Source organism: Nilaparvata lugens, chromosome 5, assembly GCF_014356525.2.
Source record: "Nilaparvata lugens isolate BPH chromosome 5, ASM1435652v1, whole genome shotgun sequence".
In the NCBI taxonomy this organism is placed as follows: Eukaryota; Metazoa; Arthropoda; class Insecta; order Hemiptera; family Delphacidae; genus Nilaparvata; species Nilaparvata lugens.
The window spans coordinates 24,991,520-25,015,429 of NC_052508.1; the positions used below are offsets into that span (position 1 = coordinate 24,991,520).

Genomic DNA, 23,910 nt, shown 5'->3' on the forward strand with positions numbered 1-23,910 from the left:
TCTACGTTTCGTCTACTCTCTCCAACGCCATGATCATATCACCCCAGCCCACATTGCTAGTTCAACATTGAAGCTTCCCGATCAGAGGCTTTTTCGAATAGTCAAGCTTGTTAGAGATATCTTGAAATACGGTAATCCGAACTATTTTAAAGATGATTTCAAATTTGTCTCTGAAGGTAGGAGGATAGATGCTTCACATACTAGAACCGGAGAAAGTACTTTAAGGATACCCAATCATCGAACTACTATTTTCACAAAATCCTTCTTAGTCAGTGCCTGTCGTGCATGGAATACACTTCCTGTTTCTATCAGGTCTATCGAGAGCCGAGCGAGCTTCAACCTGACTTTAAAAAAACATATTTTGGAACAAATGACTGAAACTGTCCGGCCCTAGAACGATCACATGACAACCATCCCTCACCCATTCCACCAATATAAACCTTTAAACCATGTTATAGAACGAATTGTATATATATATATATTATATAAACTCATGTTATTTCAATTATCCACTGCATACTGCTGTATATTACTGAAATTTGATAACCCTGATCTACTTTCAGCCTACTTCATTTTATTAATCAATTATTTGATCTTATCTACCTATATAATTATTTTACTTTATCAATTTTTGTTTTTTTCTCTTCAATATTCATATTGATTAAAACTTTTACAATATTTCCATTAATGAATAAATCCTTAGTTTAAATAACGAAATTAACGTTTTGGTAGAGAGTTAGTGGGGAGGATATTTTTAATATTCTTCCCAAAGAATGGACATTGATATGTCCAAAGCTCCGCCAATTTATGTAGATGCATAACAATATGATTATTATCTATAGTTATTATATTACAAATTGCTTGAGACGAATTGGAGCAGGAAGATTGATTGATTTATTATTTGCCTTTAGTAGGGAGTTAGGACTCCAGTTCCTTTCTACAAACATAACCCTGAAGATAGGAGCTTATAAATTGATTCCCAGTTCTGGAGAGTAGATAGTAAGTAACTGTTATTCAACGTAGGCCTCAATTTATTACGACCTTTAGTTTTCAGTATTTTATAGTTAGTGAATCTTCTTGATGTGTATTTTTATTCATTCACAAATTTATTTTGCAATCACAACGTATCATTTCAAAACTGTTCACCTTCAGTATTGACAACAAAAATTTGTGTTTACAAGTAAAAATTTTGACATTATTTCTGGAATTTATTTCTAGCCAGGTGCTGTCTGAGCAATAAAATTAATTTGTAATGCCGCAGCACATAGCTTAGCTCACTTCACGCTGCCCCCATTGCTATTTTTGAAATACTGACTAGGAATTTGCAAACCATTACTGTCTGCGGAATTACGACTTTGTCTTCAAACCCTTGCACGCAATTTCGTTTGCTTATCGTATGTCTACTGAGTATCAGATATATTCCCAAAGATAATGTGGGTTCCGAAAGTTCTGTAAAGGGGATTTAGCAAAATTTGTGAAATTTGAAGACACTGAATAGGCCTACAGGATATGATAAACGATACGGTTCAATAATGGAGTCAATTTTTTTATAATATGGATATTATTAAGTGGATTTTTTCCTAAGATTATTGTCATCAGTTACTCAAATAATGTTCTAGAATTTGGAACGTAGATTGTAAAATCCGATTAGTAAACAGCGTGATTATGGTTATTGTGAAGCTCAAGTCTATCACCAATGTTCATCCTTATTTCAGTCTCACATTGAATGAGTATGATATGCTGTCAATCGCCATTCATTTACTATCAAAATAAACAAGAATATCACAATTGTTTTTGAGACTGAAGAGCTCTAATGTGTAGATGAGACCAAGTTTCTGAGTTCAACAGTTAATCTGTCTTAGGTTCCAGTTATTGATTCAGTTTTATTCGGAATATCTGGAATAGACTTTCTATTATTATATTTTTGTGTTTTATGCGTTCCATGTTTATGAAGTATTATGAATCCAATACTAGGCATGCTTTTGATATTGGAATAGTCTACCATTTTTCGCTTGAAATGGATGCCAGTAATCAATAACAGGGATGAATTTATCTGATATAGGCTATCCTAATTGAGACCTGATAACTATCTTTACCTCAACACATATCGTTTATAGTGAGGTATATATTTATTCATTGAATTATCTTTGCCTATTGAGAAACTATTGAATGCATGAAACTTCATTGTTCTAATTGTATCAATTGTTATAGTATTCTAATTTGTAATGTAATTGTTTTTGATGAATAAATTTTATTTGATTTTTATTTGATTTGGACTACTTGAACCGTTGAGGGAACCTTCAGATCTAAATGTTGATTGAATATGTGTAATATGAACGTTTCAGTGTCTCCTTATACATGAAAATCTATTGATATCAATCAATCCATGAATCTTCGGATTCAATGAAAAGTTTATTCTTGCATCTCATTTTAGTTTAGTGTTGTATACAGTATAGTGTTGGGGAAAACGTGTATCTGAGTTATTGTACTCAGCCTTGGAGACTTGATTCTCACCCATGAGACCCAGTAATATTGAAAATAATACTCTGCACAAGACAGTATTGTGGCTTTTGTGAGCACTGTTGATTCTATTCACTGAACCATTTCATCAAACATCGATCACCAATAAATAATTTCATCCAACTCTTTGTTTTGTACTTTGCAATATGAGCTAGTTGGATAAGAAAAGAAATTATCTTCTATTGTCTCAACTGACAAATTCAACACTCTCAACCTGTTCACAGTCAGTATGGGAGTATCTATTCTTGAAATTTGTTAAGATTAATTATACACGAGAACGAGTTTTAATGCTTTGTAATGAGGAACAGTAATTGAAGCATGTGCCTCACGCGTTTTTACTCTTGCAAATCTCACTTTCTGATTCTTATTTTCGTGCTTTATTTGCACAACTGGCATTGTGCTAAGGGCATGTTAAAAATAAGTTGCCAGCTGCCAGAGGCAACAAGAGGAAGACAGAAATCGCCATCTATACTTGGCATGTGATGACACTGAGAGAGGAGACGACTCTTGGCAGAAATTGAGTTGGTCTCATGCTCTCTCCACTGTTTGCTGCGTTGCACTGGGATCGAAAATTGGCAAACACTAGTTCCTCTTACCACCTTTCCTCTCTCTTCTCCTCTCTCCCTTTAGTCGCTACTCCTCCCTACAGAAGCTAAAAATTTCACTTTTGCTCTGCGACCGCACAGGGATTGAGAGTTCAAACTCTATTACCCACAGTAATGTTTCATGGATGGATCTCTCGTGTTTTTCGATGTTGCCTCTCCTGACCTACTCTGCTTGATCCTTGTGGAGCAATACGTGATACTCTCTCTCCTTTTTCTTTCACTTCCTGATAATGCGCTTCAGGACAATACCTTTACCTGAATCTAAAAGCGGTGGTGCGACGATTAGAAAATTATTCCAGTGCAATTTTAGAGTGTGAGTGGTTTGGTGTTCATAATATTTATTGTTCATCTGGATTATAACTTTGAGCTCGAAACGACAACATCGACAGCCGTCCAATACAAAGGATTAACTTTTTTCATCAGTTTTTCTTCGTTTAGGTTCACGTGAGTATTTTTCTTTATCAATTTCATTCTATTCTATGGCATTCAAATAATATATTATTCAACTACTCGTTAATTGCTGAATGTAACCTTTCAAAATCCAAGTCTTAAGAATGAATGGAATAATATAGATAGAGAAGCGAGGACTAAATCACTTTTGATCCAGTAGTTGATGGACTACATTCATAACCCACATAGACTGCAGTTTCTTTGATAGATAAAAACAGCCAAACATTATTTTTGTAAATTATGTTTTCTCATAAACGGTAAAATGGAATAATAGTCACGAATGATTTTCAGAAAATAATTTCGCAATATTTGGCTTTAAATAATATTCATTCATTCTCCATATCCATAATCATTGTATTTTCCAGCTTATTCTAGGTTATACTTCGAGCAGAGTATTTATCAATGAGGCAGATATGATTCATTACAGCTTCATACTCATTCAGAAATCAGAGATCTTCAATGATCAGAGATTTCAATCGAAGCTGAAACTGTAAACTCTTTCTTAGCAGATTGAATGAAGTCGATAACAACAATCATATCGTATGGTTAACGGTTAACCAGATCATTCTTCTGGTTAAATTTATTTCAATCTATACCTCAATATATGTGCTATTTTATAATTGCCATAGTGTCATTACAAGTATAGCTTATTCATGTGTTGATCGACCACGGAAAGCATAATCATTAACCATTTGACCAGTACAAATTTTAAACTGAGTCCATCCAATCGTGAAAAAATTACATAAATTTTTCAAAACCTTGTGGAAGAGAAGTTGGAACCCACTCCCACATAATATCTAGCTTCTGTAAACAGAATTCTATTTCGGTCAAGCATTAGTAAAAAATGAAAGTCTATTTCCGTTGAATATGGAATAGAATGTGATATCACCGAGCAGTGTGTGGCCCCAATCTATAACTCCTTCCAATCAATAAGATTATGCAAATGTCACATGGAATTTGAAAAATGTATGTTCGATACATTTGGGACAACTCACATTACCGTTCTATATATTCGCTGGTTTATTGTTCTTCTAATGTCAATCGAATTGCTTCAAGTCACGCTAGCCAAAGCTTGCCAAGATCTGTTCGGTCGTGAATTTGTAAAAATAATCAGAATTATGGTGGTTTTATTCGAAGGATTTCATATACAATATGAAAGCAGTTTCCACTCATGTTTAACAGAAAGTTACTGTATCTGGTTTACGAATTAGGATATAACGAATCATCTTGGACAAACATTACTTTTTCTAATCATAACAGTTTTTGAAACAAATAAGTTTTTAAAAGATTATTTGATAAATCTTATAATATTTTTTCTCCATTTTTAGGAATAGATGAATTCAATATTCTTATAGACTTCTCTCAACATAAATGATAGCGTATCATCTTCCACATTTGAAAGCGATTCAAACTCATAGTAAAGTTGTCAAATTGGAGCTTAAATTTGAGATATAAATTCAGTGGAAGTATATAACTACTTCTCAAATGGGGGATGATCATTGACAATATTGAATTACCAACTACCAACTACTGATAATGAAAACGCCAAAATATTTCCAATTGTGTATTTAATAATGCACATTCACCTTGAATACATTCATAATGTTGACATTGTCACATGAACAGTGTTACTAAGTATATTATTTCAAACCCTGATCTCGCAGGTACTCGCTCTCTATAATAGCATTATAGGAAAGGTGATAATAAAACTGAATTACAGAGGTGTTTCACGACTGACGCAACTCAAAGATTGAGGAGATAGTAGTAATACATGAGTAAATTTTAATTTTAGCTCCCTAAACTTCTATGTTGGCGAAATTGAATAATTGAAGTTCAAATGAAAGTGTTAGTTGAAGGGACCTAGTCATTTATTACTGCTGGTTTATCCGTCGTTTTGTTATGTTGTATCAGAAATTATTGTTATCAGGGATGAACGTGTGTTTTTTTAGATACTTTATTTTATTCATTCATGTTCATTCATACATTTATAAATACAATATCATTCTCAACTCATTATGAATGATTGATAAAGGAACAATAGGCTAGAAACCCAAAACTGTTCTTTTCTCATATTTTGATAGAAATGTTCAAAAATAGGTTTTGTTTATCACTCCATGTTGTGTCCAATTTTAAGTCCAAAAAATAATTATTATAAGTGAATCTTACAAGTCTTAAATAGAAATTCCTCATAGTAAAGTTGTCAAATTGGAGCTTAAATTTGAGATATAAATTCAGTGGAAGTATATAACTACTTCTCAAATGGGGGATGATCATTGACAATATTGAATTACCAACTACCAACTACTGATAATGAAAACGCCAAAATATTTCCAATTGTGTATTTAATAATGCACATTCACCTTGAATACATTCATAATGTTGACATTGTCACATGAACAGTGTTACTAAGTATATTATTTCAAACCCTGATCTCGCAGGTACTCGCTCTCTATAATAGCATTATAGGAAAGGTGATAATAAAACTGAATTACAGAGGTGTTTCACGACTGACGCAACTCAAAGATTGAGGAGATAGTAGTAATACATGAGTAAATTTTAATTTTAGCTCCCTAAACTTCTATGTTGGCGAAATTGAATAATTGAAGTTCAAATGAAAGTGTTAGTTGAAGGGATCTAGTCATTTATTACTGCTGGTTTATCCGTCGTTTTGTTATGTTGTATCAGAAATTATTTTTATCAGGGATGAACGTGTGTTTATTTAGATACTTTTATTCTATCCATTCATGTTCATTCATACAATTATAAACACAATATCATTCTCAACTCATTATGAATGATTGATAAAGGAACAATAGGCTAGAAACCCAAAACTGTTCTTCTCTCATATTTTGATAGAAATGTTCAAAAATAGGTTTTGTTTATCACTCCATGTTGTGTCCAATTTTAAGTCCAAAAAATAATTATTATAAGTGAATCTTACAAGTCTTAAATAGAAATTCCTCATACTGCAGTTTATAATGAATCGGCAATAATGCGATTGTTCAATAAATCTCTTATAAAGAGGTACACGTTACAATGGCAGTCATCTAAAAAGACTCGCTACTGTCATAGAAATTCCATGTTTATCCGTAATATAATAAATGAATTGCAATAAATTGCGTCATTCAAATTCGGATTGCGTCCCTCTTGAGACACCTGTACTACATCTACTAGATTTGAGTTGTAGGAAACACCTATGAAATTGAGATGAGATTGATAATGGAATAGTACCAGGATGGTTAAAATAGTCTTGCTTGCAGTCCGGGATAGTTGGTAGAGTCAGGCGCCAGTTCAAATCCCCTGGGCAATCTACCACGAAAAAGAAAATTTCCGTTTGAGAACAAGGGAATGTAATTTTTTCATGATAAATACGCATCTTCCAGGTAAAAATAATTATATATAATCACGAGAAGTATTCTTCCCAATTATTTCCTCCCATTACAACTCGAATGTTATCAACCAGCGAGTTGGATAGTTTCCTAGTTACTACCGTCAATATAGTCGGAGAGAAAAGTCATTAAAATAAGGCTCCACACACAGAGAAAAAGGATAGAATTATCAAAATATATCAATCATCCTGGAATATTGTATCAGTTTATACTAGCTCTTCATCTATTCTTGCAAATAAGTTAGAATTGGAGGAGAATGAAAATCACGCAATTAATAAGAAAGTACTCTTATTTTCAATAAATTTTCCCTTAACTCTGAAATCCTATTAATGAAGGTATCTGCACCAGATAGCTTTCAAGTCTAAAAGTCACTGCTATATTAATCAAATAGGAAAAACGACAGATTTCTTAGAGATGACCTTGTAATCTTTGTTCGTGTGACGTATCCCTTATCAAGGGTGGCGGTTGGTAAACTTGCTCCAGGACATGGAAATTCTCGCTGAGCACTATTTTTATTAGAGCCTTGTTTGTCATCCCATTGAGAGTATTGTTTGACAAGTCCTCACTCAACCCATTAACTATACATCTAATAATCATGTATATTTTATTGATAACTGGAGAATCTCATAACTGATGACTGGAGAATCACTGAAGCCGATAACTACTTCTTATTTATATAGTCCAGTCACTATATACATTGGTGCATGCAATTTATATTGTAGTTCTGATTTTTTAATATATTATTTGGTACATGAGAGAAGTCCAGAACCAATTTCTTCATGCAAAATTTCCTTGTGCTAGATACCGAGTGGCCCAAAAACCTCGTATTTTCGGCCCATTTTCCAGTTTTCAGCTATTTCTGTCAAATCTCATAATCGGACAGAAAAATTTGCTCTCGCCTCTTTTCTAGATTACAACATTCTGGATAAAATGAGATCATTCGGAACTCTCTACCTCCAATGAGTAGTGAGTTATTGATTTTTTCTTCACATTTTACTATTTTTTGAAAAATCAGTTTTGATGAATTTTAGATTCTGATCAACAATATCTTCCGATTGTTACCATTTAGATGTATAATTCAAAATTTCTCTGGGAGTATTTTTGTGTTCTACAATCTGAGATCAGGTAGAGCGCTCTATCCCATATAGATTTCCAGGTACACCTGACAACAATGCTCCTTGTATTGTGAAAAACACCAATTTCCAGCTTCAACCATCATCACCAACTACATTGCCCTCACATTGATATTTCGCACAATGATATAAGTTCATGAGATTACTATGAGAATAACATTTCCTACGAGAATAATCCGTTAGATACACTTCATTTCACTATTTTCTAGTGGAGAGGCGCACTTGAGGACACCTCAAGGATCAAAATTTCAAACCCTTATAACTTTTGAAAAAATGTTCAGATTCCATCGTACTACACTTCATTCTTCTCGGCTCGTCAAGGCGGTTCAAAATCATGCATAAGTCAAATTCGGTCAAGAAATGAAAAATTTATTGTTGAGTGTACTTAAGGCCATATTCCAATACACAAAAAATGGCCAATTTCTATATTCAAAGCTCGGTAACCCCTTATCATAAAAATCATAACTTGATCTTGAAAAGTACAATAGAATCTATTCTTTCATCTGCAATGAATAATACTTTCGATTCCAATACTATTCAAAAATTACATAGGATTTTAAAAATGGCGATTTCACTTTTTAAATTTTTTTCGTGATTTTACTGTTGATCAAGAGTTTCTTAAACGAGTCTGATACATCATAGAAACTCACGATCGATTTCAAATTGTAGATAAATTCATCCTCTACGAGCTCAGTTGCCTAAAATCCATCTTGAATCACTTTTCCCTATCATAGAACTGCCAAAATCGTTAATATGAGAAAAATATCTACAATTTCCGGATTTTTTTCAACAATCAAATCCCACTTTACGAACATATTTTTCCATAAATCATTTACAGCAGATGAAAGAGAAAGTTCTATTGTACATTTCAAGATCAAGTTATGATTTTTATCATTTTATTGATAAGGGGTTACCGTCATACCAGGTTTGAGTATAGAAATTGGCAATTTTTTGTGTATTGGAATACGGGCTTAAGTACACTCAACAATAAATTTCCCATTTTTCGACCGGATTCGACTTATGATGCATGATTTTGAACCGCCTTGACAAGCCAAGAAGAATGAAGTGTAGTACGATGAAATTTGAGCATTGTGTCAAAAGTTATAAGTGTTTGAAATTTTGATCCTTGAGGTGTCCTTAGCACAAGGAAATTTTGCATGAAGAAATTGGTTCTGGACTTCTCTTATGTACCTAAATAATATATTGGAAAATCAGAACTACAATATAAATTGCACACACACCCCTTTTTTATATCTGTATTGACTGGACTAAAAAGTCTTGTAGACTAATTATTGATCGATGATGTCTTTCAACTTGGCTGGAGTTTCAATGGAATGATCATTAAATTTCCATCTCATTTTATACGTTCGTCAATGGAGAGACAAGTTTTCATAGTTGCGATTGGCCCTCTTAATTTTCGCGTTCTATTGCACTTATAGGACCATAGTTTTAAATTAAATAAATCAGCAAGTTGTGGCTTGTACCTGGCAGTGTTAAAGTGCTGCTAAAACCTCGGCTTTGAAACTATCAGAAGATTATTTTAGTCAGCGCTGGCAATAATAGAAATAGCTTCTCAATCAATACGTCAGCTGTCACTTGAGCAGCTATTTCGCGCATTTTGGACAGATACCAACCATCCTGCCCCCTGCCGGCACCGGCATCCAACTGCTGCTTCCAAAGTTCGTTGCTTTTGTTGCATTTCTATTGGCCAAAAGGCATCACGTGACTACCGCTGACAACTTCGACATGAAGTACAGTACTTTACTTCTTGAGTGGATGTAAAAAATTTCAAGACAAATTTAAAACTGCTGTAGGAACGATAAATTTGCTACATGTCAGTTTTCAGTCAACTTATTTTTGTAATAATTATCATTTCATCGTAAATGTCAACTCAGAGATATTGATAGCATGAAAAATGTCAACTGAATTTGTTCATGTACAGTGGAGTTTAGTTCGTCACTTCTGATAACGTTGTAGACTGTTATCTGGTTAGCTAATTAGAACCTAAAATTGACGTGTTATGAAGGGAAAAAAGTTTCGAGGGTCTGGGACAAGCTAAGATGCACTAGATGCATTTCATATTCCGTTGAATGTTCAAGTAGGTTCAAAACGGTTCATTCAAATATTCCAAGAACAAGTATCTTAGTATTATATATGCTTATTCAATATTAATTATTTTGTCACTTGACTCAATATTTTATTCAAATAGCAAGTGTCAAAGAGAATTATGTTATACAACCGATATAACCGGCTCATGGTATACAACCGATATGGAACAACAGGTACGTACCAACTATGGTAAACATAGATTGTCCAAGTTACAAGGAAGTTTGGATTGTGTTTATTGAAAGCTCTCCTTTTTTAGATAGAGAGAGATATGTCAAATAAATTCTGCTTAATAGAGATAGTCCATAGAGTCATTCTAGAGAAAATCGAAAATTATTTTTCCTCAAAAAGGCTTGAATATTAGTAAAAGGAATGTAGGAATCCAAATCAATGATATCAATTCAAGCACACTCAATACAATCCACTTCTCACCCCCTTTCCAAATTGAGAATTTTCGTTTCCCTTTTCGTTTACGTAATAAAAATCCTAATCATCATAATGATATGTTAAGAGGTGTATTATTGATCCATCTTTGGATCTTTGGATATTTCTACTAGATTCTACTTGGGCTGTAATGGAATGGATAGGATACAGTAAATCAATTTATTAACTGATTTTAAGGTGGGTTTTCCGAGACAATCAGCCGTATTGGATGTGAATTTTTTGTCATTTGCAGCTTTAATATAAAAGATTACCGGCGTCGAAAATCAGTAACTTGAAACTTTAATTGAGGGCAATCACCCCATCACTGAGGAAAATGGAGAATTCAGATTCGATTTAGTCTATTATTGCATTATCTCCTGTCATATCTACTTGTTGGTCTGTGGATTACCACCCCCAGAACCCATCAATAATATCAGCGCAGTCAATGATGAGCTGAGTAGCGGTTGAGGAGGTAATTTTGGTCGGTTAGGTTGGTAGTAGCGATCAATACGACCTATTCCACACAGCTGATTAGTGGAGCGGGCACATGGTCGACAAGTTACAAGATTCTCCTACACGAAACACGACCTGCCTTCAGTTCATTCTTCATTCTACTTCCACTGAGATTGAGCAGGTCGCAGGTGTGATGCACATTGCACAGTGAAGAAAGTTGAAAGACCGCAAACGTCAGTGTACAACAATATTCATTATCACTCTGTCTTTCAATTTCTCTTGAGACCACCGGTCGTTGATATCACCAAGGCGTAACGACGTTATTTTGGAATATTAACAGGAGCACCTCTCTTGAATCTAGCAAGTGGTGTATCAACATTCCTTCCTGGGCCTATGCAAGATAAACAACCTGTTATCTCCAATTTCATCGCTCTTCTATCAGGTGACTGTGACGATTTTTATTCCTTTTGCTTACAATATGTTCAATCACTGATTTAGATTCAAGCTACCTTCTACTCATGTGCACAAATTAGTCGCTGAGGAAAGCTGTTATCAATAGTTGATAGATTTTCCCATGAAATAGGGGTGAATATACTATCGTGATCATTATTGAATATTCATCCCCCCTTGTTACTTCAATTACTATGTCGCTCCTGCGTAGGCCTAACGTGAGATACAAATAAAATTGTCACTCCCACGCAGAATCATTGAGACATAAATTGAGATTCTTCGTACATTATCATTTTTGATAAATCAATGTCTATTTTGGAAAATTGACATACTTATTCGTATATTATCAATTTAGTATGTTTAGAATTATGTATATTTTGAGTTTTATTTTCAAAAAGTGAACAAACGCCACTATTATCTATAGGCTAGGCCTACATTATCACGAGTCTTGAATTTAAATATTAGTCATGATTCGCATATTTACATAACAGTATTACAGTCACCGTAATAAATGTCGCATTATCTCTGTGGGTGGTGAAGAGCATGTATGGTATACTGTATTGATGATGAAACCTCAAAATAGGTTCACTCTTAATAATTTGAAATAATGGGTTGTCCTAGAATGATGAGAAGATCATCTGAACTTTTAAGCATTTCCAGTTGAAGAGAAGTTGAAATATTAATAATGAACAAAATGCTGCATTAATATTATTGGAAATATTTCTTATGTATATTGGAGACAATATACTGCGTTTTGTATCACCAATCAATGAAATTGAACAACGAAATTTGATGACTTCTCTATTCGATTAATAATGATAAACTTTACATTATAACTAGTAGTTCTGTGAACAGTAGACCTCACGCAGTATTCTCATCCACAAGTACCTGATTGAAACTATAGACCTTATGGAAATACAGCAATAGACTGGCTTCTCCACACATCCGTATAATCACTTGTCAGCTGATTTATGATGAATAAATCTATTCTATACTCTGATTTTTACGGTAATATTGGCGTATGAAGGAGGCTCCTTTTTCCTTTTATATTATCCTTGAAATGCAAAATTTTCAAAAACCTTGTATATACGTCGATGCGCAATTTAAAAAGGAACATACCACCTGTCAAATTTCATGAAAATCTATATCGCTTTTTGCCGTAAATGCGCAACTTAAAAACATAATTATAAACATTTAAACATTAAGAGAAATGCCAAAACGTCGACTTGAATCTTGGACCTCACTTCGCTCGGTCAATTATATTGCATTAAAACACATCACATTACATTATAACATGTACCTACTGAACATAACTGTCATTGATATTTGAACATGATAACATAACTACTGTACATTATAACATGATTTATTACCCCATTACCCTGGCGAAATTTATTGAGCTCATATTTTGACCAACATTTCGTAAACAAATAAATCCCAAGTCTTTTGAGAATAATTCTGTCCTGTACAGGATTATAAATAATATTATCCACGATAATACAAAATCTTATTCTTGAGCTAATGTTGAAAAAAGCCATGAGCGAGAATACTGAAAACCTTGTGACTAAGGTCATAAACTGTTATCGGTGTGCTATCACGCTTACCTGAGTCAATGAAGTATGACTTCAATAAAAACTGTCAACCTCCAAGATGAGTAGAACGTTCAAAAAACTCCATTCAATGCATCGAATCTAATGAATTTATTTGAAATATTCTGAACTTGACCTTTTCATTCGAGAATCATAATTCAATGCTCGGAATAGAATAATTTTATTCCACACATCCTCTTCTATCATGTTCATAACATCATGCTTTTAATCTTATGATATTCTGAGTTACAGAATTCATAGAAGACGATAGAGCTGTAAATAATTAAGATTTAGTTATAATCATATTCGTATTATAGAATTTTCATTATCTGATCACTTCCCAAGGTAAAAGAATGCCATTGGATGAATTGGATATGCTTATCTCATCAAATTAGAGAAAAACTGCATTCTGGACCGTGGATATTGTAGACATGAAAAATTCTTTACAAAATTAGAAAAATCAATACTAAAAAGTAAGTGGAGTTTTTCTAGAAGAGAGTGTTTCACATTCCCAATAAGTACTGTTGAGTTTTGCTTTACTAGAGTTCTTAACGCGACAAGACATGTTTTTCAAACTACAGTATACCTATAAACGTATTGGGCTTCATTAGTTAGTACAGAACGATTTGTCGTTATCATGCTTTCATGAAAAAATTCCATTCAAGAAAATAGTTTACAAATGTAGATTAGGCTTTTTTGAATAATTAGAATTGCTCTTGCTAAATGACACTCATAATATCAACCACTCAGTAAAGATAATCATGCTTTTAATTCATGTAATAATATTTCTAAGTTTCATAATCATTAATATTCTATCATCCAATTTTCAAAACCCTCTCGCCCGCCAAGCCTGTGGATGCACCCTCATTTATTCAAGAAAAACACTGTTGACCTTTCTTTAGACCCACCTCGAGATTAAATGTTTTGAGTCCTCCAAAAGGATCCCCTCTTTAGGCGCCCCTGATTATTGGAATGCTTTACAACATTTTGATAAAAAACGTTCCTGAAGATGCAGATATGTAGACTTATAGGAATAACAATATCCATTTTAGTTTTCATTAGAATTTTCTTCTTCAACTGGGCCCTTCTAGAGAAGCTTTCAATAACCAGTATAGCTTTCATCATAGAAATGTCAACCCATGAGCTCGATCGCGTGACTAACTCAAGAATGGATCGCTGAAGTTGGTTCACTCATCACTCTATACATTTAACGGTAGCTTCAAGTTGTGGACAAACAATAAACAGCTTACTGAACTGCCTTCTGTCTTATTTTCTTGTCATGCTGGAAAGAAATCAGTTTCTCCTTTTGTTCTCAAGCCAATTGATCAGTAAATTTATACGATTTCGAGTCATCAGGGGAGATTCTGCCGAGCGTTCACATACTGTACTGTCCATCTCAATCATTCAATCATTGCTTCAAGCTTGTCACTAAGACAATAATATAATAACACTATGCACTCATATATAAGTTACACATTTTTCAATTTTCTATCATTTAACACTCATTCTCCCCGATGACGCACCTCGCCTCCCCCCCCCCCCACTAAATATCCAGCCTTCAGATAAGCTTAAGTGCAAGCCTCACACAAAATAGGTCTTCAGTCGTTATTTTAAACACTGCTAACCTCTTCTTGGTACTTCCCAAGATTTTGTGTGCTCCTTACTATGATTCTAGACGTGATGGATTCATTCTAAAAATAATTTTCACATTGTCATTTTCTTTGCATTTGGACCCGCATTACTTCCATATGTGCTAGTGTGTAATTTGATAGTTCACCAACTTATTATCACATTCCGACTTACGTCATAGGAAAATTTGTTTTTGGTGCCTTAACTACAATATGAAGTATGCACATTGTGATGGATGCACTGTAATAATTGTGTAATGCACACTAATTTAGTTATATGAGTGCTTCTCTATTTCTCATCGAATGTCATTCAAGTTACTTTAATTAATGTACAAGGAAAAAAGGTTTTCTTTGCTACACTATGTTATAAGAAAATCATTGCTTGACAATCACATTTATATTTCAATGTACTATGGGAATATTTATCTGTTTTTATCACTTGTGGAATTGGCATATAGCACTACTTTATTCAGGGGTGAATAACATAGAAAAGTATAAATAACAGGGAGGATACCATACATCATAGGCTGAATCAAAGTAGTCTCATTCCTCTATACCTGATTGTATAAGTTTGTTTGGCCAACTTTCTTGGAAATATTCCGGTCATCTTGAGTGAAGCATTTCAATAAGCTCCATATTGATGTCATTGAGCGCTGGTGCTTCCGTTCTATTGGCTGATCCAATTGCAGCTTGCAGCTATCAGAGATGAACCAATATCATAATATAGTATCTTTGTTTTTCCATGCAGCTATTCTCTGCTCTGTTCTTACACCCCGAGTAACACTGTAGATTCACTGTAGGGTACTCTAGTAAAGCAATAAAATATTTACTTGATTAGCAAAATCTTTCATAATTCATTCAACAACCAGAATGGGTTTAGAGTGTATCGCAATATTTATTATGTATTATGGATTTATTTATTTATCATGTATCAATATTGATCATATTGGTAAAGATACCACCCGTTCAATCTCGTCATAGATAGAATCATTTTGAATCCTCTCCTCTGAATAAAAGCTGATATAGCAGAAATAGCTGAATAAAAGTATGGATGCTTGAGAAAAAGTTATAGTATTATCATGATGAGAGTTGCCAAACTCATTTTTAATTGAATATGTAACCTTGAAACCGGTTCTTGATGTAGCAAACTTTGTGTTCACATTTCATTTTCCTCATTTTCAACATTATCAACGTATTTTACAACTATTTGTTTTTGGATTAAATTCACCTGTACAAACGACTGGACATTGTAATCCTGAACAATAGGTACGGCAACGAATTCGTACATGGGAGTTATGAGGTGTTTTCATTGGTATGGAACCAGTCGTTCAAGTAGTAAAACTGCTCATACTTAATCAATAAGAATCGGTAGAGAAGTGTGGGGAATGAATTTCGTATCTGGCTAAATGAATACCACGACAGTTTTTATTGACAATCAAATGCATTATGCAATTCATTGATTGTTTCAACCGAGTAGGCTACGCCAATAGCCAATTGAGTCTTGAAGTATACTGATTTTATTCGAGAAATTGAATATGTAGAGAGTAGCCTATATTCCATCCCTTGGGTATGAAAATCAAAATTTGAAAATACACTTGCTGTACCTACACGTCGTTAGTGTTGCTGTAAGCCTACAACTGAATCTCTAATAGAGGAAATCAAATAAGAAATAGGGAAAGCTGATAAAGAAATTCAAAATTAATAACATTTTATACTTGTATAAGCTATAAATTTTAGATATAATATATTCCTCAAAACATTTAATTTTTTTGTAGAATGCTGTTGTGAGTCGGAACAGGCAAAAGCCTAATACATGAAGGCAAGAAGAAGAAGAAGACTATGCACTCATATATATTATAAGTTACACATTTTTCAATTTCCATCATTTAACACTCATTCTCCCCGATGACGCACCTCGCCCCCACCCCCACTAAATATCCAGCCTTCAGATAAGCTTAAAAGTACAAGCCTCAAACAAAATAGGTCTTCAGTCGTTATTTTAAACACTGCTAACCTCTTCTTGCTACTTCCCAAGATTTTGTGTGCTCCTTACTATGATTCTAGACGTGATGGATTCATTCTAAAAATAATTTTCACATTGTCATTTTCTTTGCATTTGGACCCGCATTACTTCCATATGTGCTAGTGTGTAATTTGATAGTTCACCAACTTATTACCACATTCCGACTTACGTCATAGGAAAATTTGTTCTTGGTGCCTTAACTACAATATGAAGTATGCACATTGTGATGGATGCACTGTAATAATTGTGTAATGCACACTAATTTAGTTATATGAGTGCTTCTCTATTCCTCATCGAATGTCATTCAAGTTACTTTAATTCTCTTCAATGTTCAAAGTGATTACTTTAATTAATGTACAAGGAAAAAAGGTTTTCTTTGCTACACTATGTTATAAGAAAATCATTACTTGACAATCACATTCATATTTCAATGTCCTATGGGAATATTTATCTGTTTCTATCACTTGTGGAATTGGCATATAGCACTACTTTATTCAGGGGTGAATAACATAGAAAAGTATAGGCCTAAATAACAGGGAGGATACCATACATCATAGGCTGAATCAAAGTAGTCTCATTCCTCTATACCTGATTGTATAAGTTTGTTTGGCCAACTTTCTTGGAAATATTCCGGTCATCTTGAGTGAAGCATTTCAAGCTCCATATTGATGTCATTGAGCGCTGGTGCTTCCGATCTATTGGCTGATCCAATTGCAGCTTGCAGCTATCAGAGATGAACCAATATCATAATATAGTATCTTTGTTTTTCCATGCAGCTATTCTCTGCTCTGTTCTTACATCCCGAGTAACTTATTCACTGTAGGGTACTCTAGTAAAGCAATAAAATATTTACTTGATTAGCAAAATCTTTCATAATTCATTCAACAACCAGAATGGGTTTAGAGTGTATCGCAATATGTATTATGGATTTATTTATTTATCATGTATCAATATTGATCATATTGGTAAAGATACCACCCGTTCAATCTCGTCATAGATACAATCATTTTGAATCCTCTGAATAAAAGCTGATATTGCAGAAACTGAATAAAAGTATGGATACTTGAGAATAAGTTATAATATTATCATGATGAGAGTTGCCAAACTCATTTTTAATTGAATATGTAACCTTGAAACCGGTTCTTGATGTAGCAAACTTTGTGTTCACATTTCATTTTCCTCATTTTCAACATTATCAACGTATTTTACAACTGTTTGTTTTTGGATTAAATTCACCTGTACAAACGACTGGACATTGTAATCTTGAACAATAGGTACGGCAAGGAATTCGTACAGGGGAGTTATGAGGTGTTTTCATTGGTATGGAACCAGTCGTTCAAGTAGTAAAACTGCTCATACACAATCAATAAGAATCGGTAGAGAAGTGTGAGGAATGAATTTCGTATCTGGCTAAATGAATACCACGACAGTTTTATTGACAATCAAATGCATTATGCAATTCATTGATTGTTTCAACCGAGTAGGCTACGCCAATAGCCAATTGAGTCTTGAAGTATACTGATTTTATTCGAGAAATTGAATATGTAGAGAGTAGCCTATATTCCCATTCCTTGGGTATGAAAATCAAAATTTGAAAATACACTTCCTGTACCTACACGTCGTTAGTGTTGCTGTAAGCCTACAACTGAATCTCTATTAGACGACATGATAAGATTATATCAAACCATAGTGTTTTGAATCAAAATTGTATCCGAGTTTTCAGCTCATCTTAATGGATGATATATAGCTCACATGCTTACAGTTACGATATCTATTCTATTGCCTTCATTTTGACGAGTTGTGATGGCCCAAATGACGTGGATTATATGGATTCCCACTTGAAAATCTCATACACTCGCCCATATAAATGGACAATGGACTCGCTCCTGGCCAACTCCTGGCTTATTATTATCCTCTGAAAAACACTCAAGGTCACGGAAGGGTCATCTATTTCCCACTCAACTTGCATATGCTATTCAAATCAATTCTAGCAACGATTATATCATTTGATATAACAATAACGATCATAAATTGGCATCCGCCGAACTAGCTGCAGGACCAATTGATCGAATTGCTTGGGAGTTGAAGCTGCTCTTGCTCTGCCGGATAGAAGAAGACAAAATAAAAGTCTAACGTGTTTCGCAAGCTGAAAGCTGCGAGACTTTCTTTGTCTTGTCTCCTTCGTCTTATCTTGTCTCTATTCATCATCTTCTCTGTTCTCCCCTTGTCAGTTATGCAGCTAGGACAAATCGCCAATCTTCTAGCGTAAGTAATTTTATCCGGAGGTCGAACATAATAACTCAATCAGGAATCAGGCCTTGCGCAATCTCTTCTGCTGATAAACTTGTCTTCTATTCTATGGGTGAGAGCTGAGAGCTCTGATATCTGCACAACTGCAGCGAGAGATCGTATATGAATAGAGAGCAATTATCACTGCCAATATTAGAAAGCTCTATAACACCTACCTTATCACTGAATGAATAGCGTTGGTGTACGCTTGCAAGGCCTTTACAAAGAATTCATGTTTCTGGTTCAAAACTACTATGTTAATGAGTATTAGGCCTAGCCTGATGTTGGCAGAAAGAGAGAAATAGTGAAAGTGCGATAGATACTGGTCAGAAAACTATGCAAATTATTAGTGAATGACATTCAGTAAATATTTACTATGATGCTCAACTAAACCATTGAGTTCTAATTATTGTCAATAGTCGAAATTTACTAGTGGTCGAAGGCTGATTGACTAATTTATAGTCAATTCGAAGACACCTTTCCAGTATCATAGACACAATCGAGTATCATATTCATCATCTTTATGCTACGTCACAATTACTATTTCTTTATAATTCTATACATTCAATGATTGATTGAAGAAAATTTCAAACTATTAGTCTAACACAGAGTTCAAATTGTTCAAATATATACTAGCCTACTTTTTACTACGATTTTCAACAAATATATGTAGCCCACATAATTATTCGACTCCATGATATGATAAGATATATTACTCCAATATAAAATTTAAGTTATGTAACGTGTAATTATTTTGATTTAGCTTAAATCTACTGTATTTTCATTTACGTGATTTTTTTCACACAGACGAAGTGTCGATCATTACCGGTATATGAAATGATTCCGTTATCACTATAATAATCACAGGACAGGGCATAGCTTTTTGGGGTTCATTACTTTCCAAGAAAAATTATCATTTTGATAATAAGGAATATTCATTTCTATTCAGCATTTTTCAATTTGTTCAAAATTCATACTACCTGACATGTTAGACTGATATTTTTTAAATAAAGCGCATTCTTTTCATATTATATGAGGGTTCTCAAGTCGTTCGTCGGTGTCGGGGTTTTTTACTCAATTACTCCATAGTGTACATGTATTGTTGCAGATCTAACATTTATAATGTGTGACAGAGTCGGGGGCTTCATCTTCACGAAGATGACATCAAGTGACGAAATTCAATTGGAAAAGCGGGGAGCCAGCGCTTGGAAAGCATGGCTGCAAGACAACTTGTTTCTCATGTACACTCTGTCTGGAGTGTTCATCGGCATTATTTTAGGTGAGTAGAAGCGATAAATCGGGAATCCAATTATCTGCTCAGATCATTTCATTCACTATTATTTTTGTGATAATAATGATCTTTATATTCCATTTCATATCGAATTCTCCATTCAGCAGTTCAAATATAACAGACTGAGTTGAGAACAGATTTTGATGGAGAATTCTGATTAGGCCTATAGGTTATACTCACAATTCTCTCGAATCCCTTGATAAAAAATATGCCTAATCCAGAAATGACTTGATACTTCAGTTATTCAGCTAAAGAAGCCCTGTAAATTAGGTTTTTGGGAAATTTATATAATTATTCATCCGTAATGAAGAACGAAAACTTGAGGCTACATTACAATCAAAGTAAAATTAGTACATTAATTACTGATTGAGTACCTACATTACAATGTAATAAAGGAAAGAACTGGCTTATACACGTACGGGATAGGAAATTCACGAAAGACGCATCATCATGTCTGAACTACTGGACTGTTTAACTTGGAATTTTGCATATAGATTCTCAATTTACCGAGGATCGTTATAGGCCTATTTTAAAATAATCAAGGTTTCAGCGGGTCAAGTTTTTAATGTGATCCTTGCGGAGCACGAGTAACCTGCTAGTTACTAAATAAAGTATTTGACTGCAATGAAGGATAATAACCTACCTAGTATATAGATATTGAGTGATGCAATTGTATTATTGAGCTTTTCTTCAATAGATGTTATGCGCTTTGAAGTGTCAGAAGCTGCTCGGCGAACTGTTTTTATCTCATTAGAAAGGAAGCCATTCAAGAGGTGAAGGCTGTATATCTCTACTCTAACAATTATAATTTACTCATCCTATCTGATAGTGGATACCACTTATCATGAAGGGTTGATAGGTTTTTCTTCCTCAATCACAACCTGTTATTTTTGGAGCCAGAAAAATGAAGCCAGACCATTTTGTCTCTTAGAAGAAAGAATGTTGGTCATGTAATAACTATGTGAGCCTACATGTTTAATTCAAATTTCGGAACAAAAAAGGAATTATTCAATTTGGTATTATCTCATCAGTACCTTCTATTCCTGGATAATTAGAGCAGAAATAATATGAATAAATACGATTCTGGAAAATGACATAAATAAATTTCAAATCCTGAAAAAAGTTTCATTCAAGGTCCAAGAAGGATCATTAGAAATCATTACACAGATTTTAGCATTCGCAATTAAATTAATTTCTGGAAATTCTACAGTCTCTCTTCTACCAATTATCTACTTTCCAAATGCAGAATGCCCACAATAAAACATGCATAATTAAACATATAGAATACTATAAAATTATGCTTCAATACAAATACCTAGGCTTAAAATACTTCTAGAAAGTCGCCTTTGTAGAATAATAAATAAATAATAATATAAAACATGCATTGATATCATAAAATTACAGTGTTTACAGAGAAATCAATACTATTTTAATAGGTTAATTGATGATGTTTTGTTCATGTTTGCAGGTTTTATTCTTCGTCCCATGAATCTAGGACCAGACGCCATACTTCTTATCTCATACCCCGGAGAAATTTTCATGAGAGTTTTGAAACTGATGATTCTTCCCTTCGTTATATCCTGTCTTATTACAGGTGAGCACACACGCACACACTTCAACAATTCCATAACTTAGCAAAATCAAAAAAAAGACTATTAACAGACTATTCCGTCTCTTGATAGAATCCATAGTATGATAATTCTATTGAACTAAATTGAAACGAAAGAGAAACCTTTTGATGTATTAACAAGGCTTTATCAAACACTAGCCGTCAGGCTCGCTTCGCTCGCCATATCCGTCTAGCCAAGGGGCTCCGACCCCTGGACCCCCGACTGGATCGTTCTAGAATGAGATCAGCAGGCTCGCTCCGCTCGCCAGCATTTTTCCGCGATAAATGCATTTAAATCTTCAACTTGGTGCCAACCTAACAAAGTCAACTCAACTTAATGCCAACCTGACAAAATTATTAATTTAGTTGCCAGTTAACAACTGTTTCGAAGAGGTACTCTATCTAGATTATAGTTCTATAGTAACATATGATATGGAAATTTCAATTATAATTAAGAGATAGGGAGAAGAAGAATATACATGCTAAAAGACGAACTTTAAACCCTTAAAAACAACCCTTACAGTTAAAATATTGCCAAAAGATTTCTTAGTGCGCCTCTAAAGGGCCAACTGAACATACCTACCAAATTTGAACGTTTTTGGTCCGGTAGATTTTTAGTTATGCGAGTGAGTGAGTGAGTGAGTGAGTCAGTCAGTCAGTCAGTCAGTCAGTGAGTGAGTGCCATTTCGCTTTTATATATATAGATTAATGACAACTTAAATAGAACATGCAATTGATTTTCCTAGAGCATAACCTAACATTGCCTAACTAGAGCATATGATTATAGATCATATGATCAATATCATCACATCTATTACATGGAATATAATCCTATGGAGAATCTATGGATAGTTCATTTCGATCAAATGAAGTTGTTCTGACTAATCATTCAATTCTCTGTATGATATAAAAATTATTCGATATGGATTTGGTAATCTGGTTCTCTATAAATTTTTGCTTTGGATAATATTGTATAATAAACTATTCAAATTATAGTGGTAGCTAAACCACTGATAGTTTATTGAAATTATTGGATTAAACTGTTATTTTCAAATCATTTAGGGCCTATATGATCACTTGAAAGCTAAATAAATATTTTTATTATTGTAACACAAAACATTGTGTAACATAACTTTGATTTTTTTTTCTTTTTCAATACCGGTACTTCATTTATCAGATATTTCAACACAAGAAAATGTTTCCTGTCCTCTAATAATTTTTTTGGTTCTGATATATTTGTTCCTTTCATTTTTCAGGGACTGCTACTTTGAATATTGGAAAAAATGGGCGAATAGCAGTTAGAACATTTTCCTACTTTGTGTCCACCTCAGCATTAAATGTATGTCTGGGAATGCTCCTTGTGCTGATAATCCATCCTGGAGATCCTGGTGTTAGACAGCAGACCACTCCAGTAATGGATGTGAAGAAGCTGAACATCATCGACGGGTTCCTCGACATGGGCAGGTTGGTTAAAACCCTTTCCTCCTCATTTAAAATAGTCTACTTCATCCATCATTCTATTCCTATTGTACTTTCATGACAGAGTTCAAAATATTTTCCTTATTTGGAGAATTACTTACCGGTATAAAAAGTGTTGGTAGCTATGTGAGTTGTAACATAAATATAAAAGTTCAACATAAATATTCATTACTATCGTATTTAATAAAACTTTTAAGTGAAAAAACACTCACCTTTTTTGATGTGGCGACGTCAACAACAAAAACAATATGCAAAACTCTGATGAATACAATACCGACAATCATACAGCATATGTCACTCTCACATACCACAACAATAAAACTTGCAAAATAGCAGGTTCATTAAAAAAAATGAAATACAAGGTTGCATACAGAACCAAAAACTCACTGAAGAAGCTCTTGTCCCCAAACAACACCCCTCAACATCAATACAATAGACCAGGAATTTATAAACTAAATTGTACAGATTGCAGC

The 23,910-nt window shown here is 33.9% G+C and overlaps 1 protein-coding gene across 5 annotated transcripts in view; it reads left to right on the forward strand.

The window, feature by feature from the left end:
* The first annotated feature begins 3,166 nt into the window (after nt 1–3,166).
* LOC111046681 (excitatory amino acid transporter 2) overlaps nt 3,167–23,910 on the forward strand; it is a 31,231-nt gene continuing 10,487 nt past the window's right edge. The window contains exons 1-5 of one of the 5 annotated variants that reach the window (XM_039428019.1): nt 11,155–11,521; nt 13,464–13,591; nt 20,167–20,337; nt 21,818–21,943; nt 23,215–23,422. In XM_039428019.1, the coding sequence (XP_039283953.1) occupies nt 20,181–20,337; nt 21,818–21,943; nt 23,215–23,422 (491 nt within the window). In that variant the 5' untranslated portion in view covers nt 11,155–11,521; nt 13,464–13,591; nt 20,167–20,180. Of the gene's footprint in view, nt 3,570–10,217; nt 10,380–11,132; nt 11,522–13,463; nt 13,592–20,166; nt 20,338–21,817; nt 21,944–23,214; nt 23,423–23,910 lie in introns of those variants that run through there. The other 4 variants (XM_039428018.1, XM_039428015.1, XM_039428020.1 and 1 more) reach the window with 4 other exon arrangements.